Raw genomic sequence first — 9,727 nt, 5'->3', positions numbered from 1 at the left:
GACTTTAGAGGTGGGTGCTGCCACCTGCTGGAAGGCATTGCACAGGCACTCTCCCACAGTCACCTGCTAGGGAGAATGATGGACGGCAGGAGAGGGCTGGGCAGAAGCCCAGGACCCCAGTTTATGACAAGTCCAGCCACCGTCCAGGATGAAGTGGGAGCCCAGAGGGTGGGCAGTGGACAGGGGTGGTTCAGGGAAGGCTTCCTGGGGAGGGGCCTTTGGTAAAGAGCTAGGAGGAGTGGCATTATCACCTACCCAGGAGATGGCACTGTTGGACCACAGGAGCTTGGTGGGGTGTCCTGTGGGACCAGCTTTGGGAGAAAGCGCAGAGGGAGGCCTGCTCTTGGGTTGTGCACTGGTTGTTTTGGCCTTGTAGTGCACGTGAGGACTCTGGCGCCAGGTTTGGTTTTGGGGTCTGCCGCTTCTGCCTTATGGGTGCAGCTTGAGGGCCAGCCTGACCTCAAGCTCCCCATGTGGTCAGTGCAGTCACTTCTTCTCCTAGGCTCTGCCTCACTGTCCCTGAATGGGCACCAGGGGCACATCTTCCTCTCAGGGCATGAGGGCCAGTCAGAGCATGGCTTTCATCCAGGCCCGGACTTCGCATAAGCACTTGGCAGGTCACACAGCATATTTCCACACACGCTCTCTCACCCCACCTACTCAGTAAAACCAAGGGACGGTGTCTCAGGGGGTCGTATCTTACTGAGTAGGAAGCAAGTCTTAGCCATGAAAATACAAATGACTTGCTGAAGGTCTGGGGCAAGGCGGGTGTCAAATCCAGCCTTCGTGTCCCCCCCACCCTGGGAGTCTGGGCTGCTCTGCTTCTGCTCTAGAACCATGCCAAGGCCTGCTGCAGGAGCCAGGGAAGCTACTACTGAAGACGAAGAGGGCCTGGAAACACCCACAGAGACCCCCAAACCCAAGAAACGTAGCCACCAGAGAACCTGAGGCACTTAGAGCTCACTTCCTGACACAACATCTGCAGTTTGTACCAAAGCTGCCCAATGCCCAGTGAAGGGGCACATTCAACCAGCAGCTGGATGGGATGATCAATTAGACATGGCCGCCTCCGTCACCCCCCAGACCCATCAAGGAGAAAAGACATCATGGGCACCGTCACAGCTGCCATAGGTCTTTCTTTGATATAAAGCAGGGTACAAAGTAAAATAAGGAAATAGAAATCAAAGTCTCCTACAGGGGTGCAGGTTCTGAGAGCTTTGGGGAGGATGAGGCAGGAAAGGGACAGAGGTCCCTGGGGCCAGAACTAAGCCAGCTGTGCTGCTCCCTCCTCCAGAGCACAGGTGGGTGGGGCTGAGCATAAGCAAGAACTCAGCCTCCCTCCAACTGCCAGGACTGGGTGGAAAGAAACAGAAGAGACCAGGTGTGACGCAGAAGAGAACGTTCCCCTGGTCAGGGAGGAGCTGGAGTGTGGCCAAGCCCCCGGGGCCATTGAGTAGGCATCGTCCTCGCTCATGCTTCATTCTTTCACCTGAGGTTTGGAAATGTCCTTTGGATCATCGAGTTGCCAAGAGATGTCTTGGGATGCTGCGCTCTCTCCTGTAGCACCAAACAGAAACAAGGAGAGTGAGCCGCATTAGTGCTACCCACCCCCATCCTGAAGAAGGGAGATGGTTTTCCCAGCAGAGCAACAAGGAGGTCGCAGGAAATGCAAAGCCCACTTGCGTGGCCAGCCACCCCAGGACACGCTGATCAACCTAACTCTACCCCACTGAACTCCAAGGCCGTTCCTTAGGGATTTGGGAAATCAGAGCAATGGGGAGCTAGAGACAGGGATCCCCCAGCCTCCGCTCCTTGGAAATCTCCATCTTGGCCAGGGTCTTATTTTAGAAGGTTCAAGAATCTAATCCTCCCCCGTGGCTCCCAGCACTGTGCGGGCATGACCCAGCATCAATCCCCCACACTCAGCCCCTGCTGTCCAAGGTCTCCTGGACCTGAAGAAACAGAACTGGGACAGGGCACAGGTTCCTGCCACAGTTTCTGACAATGAGCTCTTGGGTGTAGGAGGACTCAAGGAGAGGGTCCGGCCTGGCCTGCCCTGTGGTGCCATGTGAAGGAGCCATGGGTGGCATTTTCCTTACTTCTCTACCCTGCAGTGGCTCCGTGGAGACTCTGTGGTCCAGGAGAGGGCAGGAGGGACTATGTGTCCTGCTCTACCTGTCCCAGGGGAGAGGCGGCCTAGGACACATGCACGCCCATGCCCCTGCCTTCCCCAGCTCCAACTCCACCTCCTCCCAGGCCCTGCGCCCCCCTCACCGGCTTCCTCCCACCACAGCTGTGTCCACCTGGCCAGCAGGCCTTACCAGAGGGAGGGTGTATCTGCAGCGCCTCCTCCCAGACCCTTCCTCCAGGAGCCCCTGTCACTGCCACACTGTCTCCGCCACTGTCGCTGCTGGGCCCTGGGAGACGGGTCTCAGGAACCGAGTAGAGAGGCACCGGCGCCTCCATGTGCCCTGAACCTCCTCCCACTGGGTAGGGGCCCGGCTGCAGGGGGAAGGGCTGCTGTGGGCTGGGCTCGGGGAGACTCGTCTGCTCAGGTGTAGGCCACAGAGCTGAGTGGTACCCAGGGACTTCTGAGTGGCCTTGATGTCCCAAAAGATCCTGGCAGGAAGTGTCTAAGGATGAAAGGCAAAGAAACGGTGAGACCTGAGAGCGGCATCTGCAGACTGATCACATCAGAAACTTCCCTGCCCTGTCCTCTGAGAATGCAGTCCCAAGGACCAGCCCTGGGCGTGGTTTCAGGGATGACTAGCAAAGCACAGAATGACTGTTACACCTCTCGGTGCTGCTTAAAGAACTATCCTCCCCACTTCCTGGAAGGATCTCTGAGTCCTTAACCCAGGGATCAGGAGGAAAAAATTACCATCCCATCTAATGCCACACCTTTTAATTTTTGGATAAACTCTCTCCACTAAGGAGTGCCTAATGGACTTGGGTTTTGGAAACCCAGGAAACTTCTAGTTAAAAACCCAAATTTGGGGGCAGAAGTTGTAGCTCAGTGGTAGAGAGTTTGCCTCGCACGTATGAGGCCCTGAGTTTGATCCTCAGCACCACTTAAAAATAAATATATATAGTGTCCATCTACGAAGTATAAAAAATATTTAAAAAAAATTGGACCTTAGAAACCCCAACCTTACTTTTAAAGAATCAGAGCACATTTGCCCTGGAAGGGACCCTGCTGATAAGATACACCCCTAAGGTGTGGATGTGGGAAGTGACTGGGCCAAGGTTGGGGTCTGGGGTATGCTGCTAGCCAACTGCTCCACTAGGCATCAGCAGACAGGGCTGCCAGGAAGCAGCCATCCTGAGACACCAGCCTGGCTCTCCCCAGCCTGCTCCTCCGCAGCCCTGTGGCTCATGGCAAATCCCAGAAGCAGAAAGCAAGGCCCTCCTCTCTCCCTCTTCCTCTCTCCCCACCCTCTGCTCTTCCCTGAAGGAAATGCCAAAGGCTGGACATGGCCAGGAGGGAAGCCAAGAGAGCCCTTGCCTGACCCCACCAGGGTGGTAACTGGGGAAAAGGATATGGAGGTAACTGAGGGCATAACGCCTGCTGACCAGCCCTTCAGAGGCATCCTGAAGGAGGAACAGGGGTGACGTCCTTTGAAACACACTTATTTCATGGTGAGATGGCAACCGAGAGCTCCAAAATCTCCAGAGCGTCCAACGTGCCAGCAATCACCTTCGACACAGGTAACTATGATTTCTGGCCCCAAGAAACTTACCCAGGTGGGAGAAGGCACTAATATAGGTGAAGCAACACGCATAAGAGGCACTTAAAAGCCTGACTGTGGGCTGGGCACAGTGGCAGGTGCCCGTGATCCCAAAGGCTTAGGAGGCTGAGGTGGTCACAAGTTCAAAGCCAGCCCCAGCAACTTAGTGAGGCCCTAAACAACCTAGTGAAGCCTTGTCCCAAAATAAAAAGGCCTGGGGATGTGGCTCAGGGGTGAAGCATCCCTGGGTTCAATCCCTGGTACCAGAATAAAGAAGCCTGACTATGAGACAGAAACTCTCTCAGCGCAGGGATTTAGAAGTGTCCGGGTATGAGACCCACAGAAGCCTATGGGGGAGCAGCTGGAGCCATGGGGACGCAAGGGTGGCACTTCCTAAGCTACCTCATCTACCACAGTCCCATCCAGTGTCCGTGCACCGTTTTGGATACCTGTGATTCTTCCTCTGGCTCCCAAAATATCTGAGCGAGCAGAAGGAGGATCTCCAATGTCTCCTGCTGCCTTTTGCTATTCAAAATAAAGTAAAATCCTTTTAAGCGGCCTAAGAACAACAAGGACAGGGGACAAGATCGTTGAAAAATTAAGTCAACAAGAAAATTCCAGTGGAAGTGATAAGGAAAGGGGACTACTGCGTGCTCAGGGCTCAGGACACTCGCTCCCAGGTCTCCCAACGCGGCTAGAGCAGCAGAGATGGCCGCAAACCAACACATCCATTCTCCCCAGAGTGAGGGGCAGATCGAAAGAACTAAATTGTAGGCCTCAGAGTCCGCAGCAGAAGGAGGAGGGAGAAAAGGCTGCATGCTTTTAAAAATCCACTTTGTCCTTTCTTCAGAGCAGAGTGGAAGAAAGAAAATGGGGGAGGCCCTGCTCCAATTACGGTTGTGATTACGGCCAGCAGCTTTTGCAATTGTCAGAACAAAGAGAAAAGGCCCGGAAGTCTTTTAAGCAATTGCCCTACATTACATGAAAGTGACACAGGTCCACTGTGATCCATTGTTCCTAGCAGAGATGGGGAAGCTTTGATGGTCACGAAACATTCTTTGGGACCTCAGAGAAGGGTGGCAAGAATGGTTTGGAAGTGCGCCCCCTTGTGTCACATGCATAGTTCAGACCAGGAAGAGAAGCAGCCACAGGTCCCTGGGAGTCCCACCCTTCCCAGAACACAGCCTGGGCAGCAGGGACGGTGGGAGGCTCTGCAGGCCCTTGGTGAGCTTACTCTATTTCTAGGGGAGTGAAGAGGGAAACGCAGCTCCTTCCTCCTCACCTCCAGCTCCCTGTGCCTCCTCCGCAGTTGAAGTAGCCAATCTGGCTCCTGGTCCCTGTCCCCACGGCATCAAGCCAGAGGATCTGACAGCTTCAGTTTCTCTGCCAGCTGTGCTGGGTTTCCAGAGGGCCAGAAGGGCCAAGAAGAGAGGGAAAAATAGAAGACAAGGAAGAGGGTGGGAAAGGGGCCGAAAGAAGAAAGAGCCGTAAGTAACTTGCAAGTTCGGTTTGAAAGAACAAGAAACAGGAAATCCAGCAGATGCCCTCCCAAAATGGCAGCACACTTAAAACAAGTAGCCCATTTTGGTGTTGGATACTACACAAAATATGATGAGAAACGGTTTCTGGACGTTTCTCTGTAAGAGGGCCTCTAAACTTCAGGGCCCACAGGAATCACCCAGGACCTTGTTACAAAGGCTAATTCTGATTCCAGCCACCTGGGTGGGCCTGGGCCTGGGCCTGCACTTTAACAGCTCCCAGGTGGCTGAGGTCACTGAGAGGCTTCATTCCATGATCGTGTCCCCAAACCCCAATCATCCATCCTGGGTCCTGAAGCCCCTTGCAATCATAAACCTGTTGCCAGAAACTTCAGGGAACAGGAAGTCAGCACCACAAGGTTTACCTGTTACAGAATCCAAAACGTGGGCCTCCTCTAAGCCAAAGCAAAACCTTAAGGACAAGCTGCCTTTTTGCTCTACAGCTAATGGATTTTTCTTCAATTAATTGGAACAACTATTTGCCTGATTATTGTTTACTTCCCCAGGAACTAAGGGTTGATATGTTTTTTGTTTTCTTTTTAAATATATCCCATAAGTGATAAAATATTCCATGCGTTTAAAAGCATTTTAATAAGGATCATTTCCTGTTTTAATCAACTAAAATATATTTTGTAATGCTGGCTTTTGTGATTAGAACAATTCACAATGGCACACGGTTTTACTGTACCAGAAAAGCAGATGCAAGAATGAATTTCTCAAGGAGCACATGACTGGTTTCCAGTCCCCAGATCTCACCACCCCCCACCCAGCACATCCTTCTCTGTGCTTATCACATCAGGGCACGCTTATGTGGTCAAAGACAGCTGTGGGTTCCAATTTTGCAGCATGTTCAAAGAAGATGAAATGTGAAGTCTAAGCTGCTCTACAATAGCTTTCTCTGAACACTGAAGATAAAACTCCTGCAGAGGACCCTTTGAGACACTCACCTTGATGAGCTCCACTAATAGCACAGGGTGACTACTCTCTCCCTGGCTCAGGACAGCTGCGCCGATGGTTTCGCAGTAATGCAGGGCCTGGGAGGCCAGGCCATAATCTGCCAGATGGGAAGCATAAAGGAGCTTATATACCTGTGAAGAGAAGGGGATGGGGGTGAGTCCATCCAGGCAGGGACAGAGAGAAACGCAGATAAGACTTCTTGGAAGTCAGCTGATTGTTGGTTCTGCTAGCTCTGGCATCCAGATATCAAGGGCCCTGTGCCATCCGGGGCATTTTGTCTGTGCACGGGCACAGCTCCAAATCCAGCCAGTAGCTCCTACATTATAGAGCAAGGGATGGGGTCATCTCGGCTCATCCTCCCAGGCCCTGGTCACTGGGGAAAGACACGGGAGGACTAACTTCTTCCCCAGCAGCCCACATTCCAGAGAGCCTAACACCAAGCTCAGGACACACAGGAAGAGGCAAAAACAGACCTCAGCACAAAGGGCTTAGAGCCCACGGGGAGTGCAGACAAGACAGGTGAGCTCTCACACAAGCACGAGGGCCAAGCAGGACCAAGCCCAAAGACTGGGTGCTAGAAGACCCAATCACAGCCAAGCTTGACGCAGGTGTGGAGCTCGGGCCTAGTTACCTACCTCTGTGTGCTTCCGTTTCCTTACTGCAGCATGGGGTTCGTCATGCCACCTACCCCTTTGGTCGTTGTGAAAATTCAGTGAGATCACCCATATACAGACTTGCAGCACATGGTATGTGAGAGAAGAGCATCGATAACATGTAACCCCTCTGCGCCTCAGTTTCCTCTTTTGTAAACGGAGTGGGAGGGAGTTAATCCTGCCTTCCCCACAGGGTTAGAGATCACGCACAAGAAGCACCGTAGCAGGATGCCAGGCAGCTGGGACACCCAGGGCAACCAGCTGCTCTCATCACTATCAGCCCAGAGCAGCACCAAAACCACTGAGCACGGGGACAAATAAACAAGGGAAAGAAAAGAGGCCAGAGTGCCCCTCCCCCTCCTCCCCCCCAAAGGGGAGCCATGGGAAGAGCTGACGGGCAAGGTCTGCTGGGAGGGGTCGGTCTCTGGCAAGACTCTGAATGAAGAGGCAATACCCAAAGCATCATTTCTTTATAATAATACAGTCATTTGTTGCAAGTTTGTGTTGTGTGTGTGTGTGTGTGTGTGCTGTTATTGTTGCTGTGCACACTCTCAATACCCAGCACTGAAGGAGACACAAGGAGTCAGCAGAAAAGGTTTCAGTTCTTCCCTACCCACCCCCCACTGTGAATTAGCAGCCACATATCAGAGAAAACATTCAGCGTTTGCTTTTTGGAGATTGGCTTATTTCACTTAGCATGATATTCTCCAGCTCCATCCATTAACCAGCAAATACCATAATTTCATTCTTTTTTAAAGCTGAGTAATAGTCCATCGTGTGTGTGTGTGTGTGTGTGTGTGTGTGTGTGTGTGTAAAACATTTTTTATCCATTCATCTATTGAGGACACCTAGGTTGTTCCATAGTTTATAGGAGCTCAACTCACAATAGCTAAACATTGATGTAGCTGCATCACTCTAGTTTGCAGATTCTAAGTCCTTTGGGTATAAACTGAGAAGTGGGATAGCTGGTCAAAGGGTGGTGCCCTTCCAAGTTTTCTGAGGAATCTCCATACCGCTTTGCATAATGGTTGCACCAATTTGCAGTCCCACCAGTAGGGAGTGAAGCGAGGGGAGGGGGACAGGGGTAGGAAGGATAATAAAATGAATCAGACCTTATTACCCTACCTACATATATACCTATGTGACAGTGGGATTCTACATAATGTATAACCAGAAGAATGAATACTTCATTATTTATGAGGTATCAAAGTACATTCTACTATCATGTGTAACTAATTGAAACAAATATTTAAAAAATTAAGAAAAGAAATAGTCTCTGCCTAAAGAAGACAATTCCAGCAGGGAAATTAGGTAGCTGTCATGTAAAGAAAGAAAATGAAGGCAAGGTGAGTTCAAGGTCAAAGGGAGGGGCTGGGGTGTGGCTCAGGGGCAGAGCCCTTGCCTCACAGGTGAGGCCTGGGTTCGATCCTCAGCACTGCATAAAAATAAATAAGTGAAATAAAGGTGTTGTGTCCAACTACAACTAAAAAATAAATGTTTTTAAAAAAATGTCAAAGGGGGCCCTGGCTGTGGCTGCCATCGTCTGGACAGTGAGAGCAGTCACTCTAGGTCCAGCACCGTTCCAGTGCACTACAGAAATGAACCAGCTCCAGCTCAGGCCAGCTCCAGAGTGCAGGCACCATCGCACGCAAGCCATAGCCAAGGCCAAGGAGGGCTGCACTACAGTCCACCAGCAGGAGGAAGAGAGGAAGCTTCATGGACCTGGGAGCACAGGAGGATGCGATTATCGCCATTAGTCACCATGAATATAAGTGACAATGGACACCAAGTAGAAAAGGGGAGAAGAGAGAACAGAACCTCAGCATGGACCTCAGAGGGGAGAAGAAGGTTGAGGGCCAAGGACACAGTGGGGAAGGAGGGCCAAGGGGCAATGTCAGAAGGAGGGGAAGGGCAAGTGCCCTGGGTGGGCATCCAACTCCCTGGGCCTCCCTCTGGGCAGGTTGCTATGGAGGTGAGAAGGAGGAGGAGGAGGAGGGGAAGGATGAGGAAGAGTAGAAAGAGGAGAAGGAGAAGGAGGAGGAGGAGGAGGAGGGGAAGGAGGAGGAGGAGTAGAAAGAGTAGAAGGAGGAAGAGAAGGAGGAGAAGGAGGAGGAGAAAGAGGAGGAGGAGGAGGAGGAAGAGGGGAGGAGGAGGAAGAGGATGAGGAGAAGGAGGAGGGGGAAGGAGGAGGAGGGGGGAAGGAGGAGGAGGGGGGGAGGAGGAGGAGGGAGGAAGGAGGAGGAGGAGGGGAAGGAGGAAGAAGAGTAGAAAAAGAAGGAGAAGGAGAAGGAAAAGGAGAAGAAGGAGGAGGAGGAGGGGAAGGAGGAGGAGGAGGAGTAGAAAGAGAAGGAGAAGGAGGAGGAGGAGAAAGAGGAGGAGGAGGGGGGAGGAAGAGGAGGAGGGGAAGGAGGAGTAGTAGAAAGAGAAGGAGAAGGAGGAAGAGAAGGAGGAGGAGGAGAAAGAGGAGAAGGAGGAAGAGGAGGAGGAGGGGATGAGGAGGAAGAGGATGAGGAGGAGGAGGAAGAGGAGAAGGAGGAGGGGGGAAGGAGGAGGAGGAGGGGAAGGAGGAAGAGGAGTAGAAAGAGAAGGAGGAGGAGGAGGAGAAGAAAGAGGAGGAGGAGGAGAAAGAGGAGGAGGAGAAGAAAGAGGAGGAGGAGGGGAAGGAGGAGGAGGAGGGGAAGGAGGAGGAGGAGTAGAAAGAGGAGAAGGAGGAAGAGAAGGAGGAGAAGGAGAAGAAAGAGGAGGAGGAGGAGGAGGAGGAGAAAGAGGAGGAGGCGGAGGAAGAGGAGGAGGAGGAGGGGATGAGGAGGAAGAGGAGGAGGAGGAGGGGGAAGAAGGAGGAGGAGGGGAA

At 52.3% G+C, this 9,727-nt stretch overlaps 1 protein-coding gene across 1 annotated transcript; it reads right to left on the bottom strand.

Annotated features, from left to right (window-relative positions):
* Window positions 1-1,245: 1,245 nt before the first annotated feature.
* LOC308635266 (protein transport protein Sec16B-like) lies at window positions 1,246-6,902 on the bottom strand (the record flags this gene model as incomplete). Its single annotated transcript, XM_081269628.1, has 5 exons — window positions 1,246-1,557; window positions 2,322-2,633; window positions 4,178-4,253; window positions 5,011-5,065; window positions 6,883-6,902. The coding sequence occupies 5 exons, from the start codon at window positions 6,900-6,902 to the stop codon at window positions 1,478-1,480; spliced, it is 543 nt and encodes a 180-aa protein (XP_081125754.1). The 3' UTR covers window positions 1,246-1,477.
* Between the last annotated feature and the right edge of the window lie 2,825 nt (window positions 6,903-9,727).

Source organism: Spermophilus citellus (assembly GCF_964194105.1).
Source record: "Spermophilus citellus genome assembly, chromosome: 16".
NCBI classification, from domain to species: Eukaryota; Metazoa; Chordata; class Mammalia; order Rodentia; family Sciuridae; genus Spermophilus; species Spermophilus citellus.
This window is presented reverse-complemented; position numbering and strand designations above follow the sequence as displayed.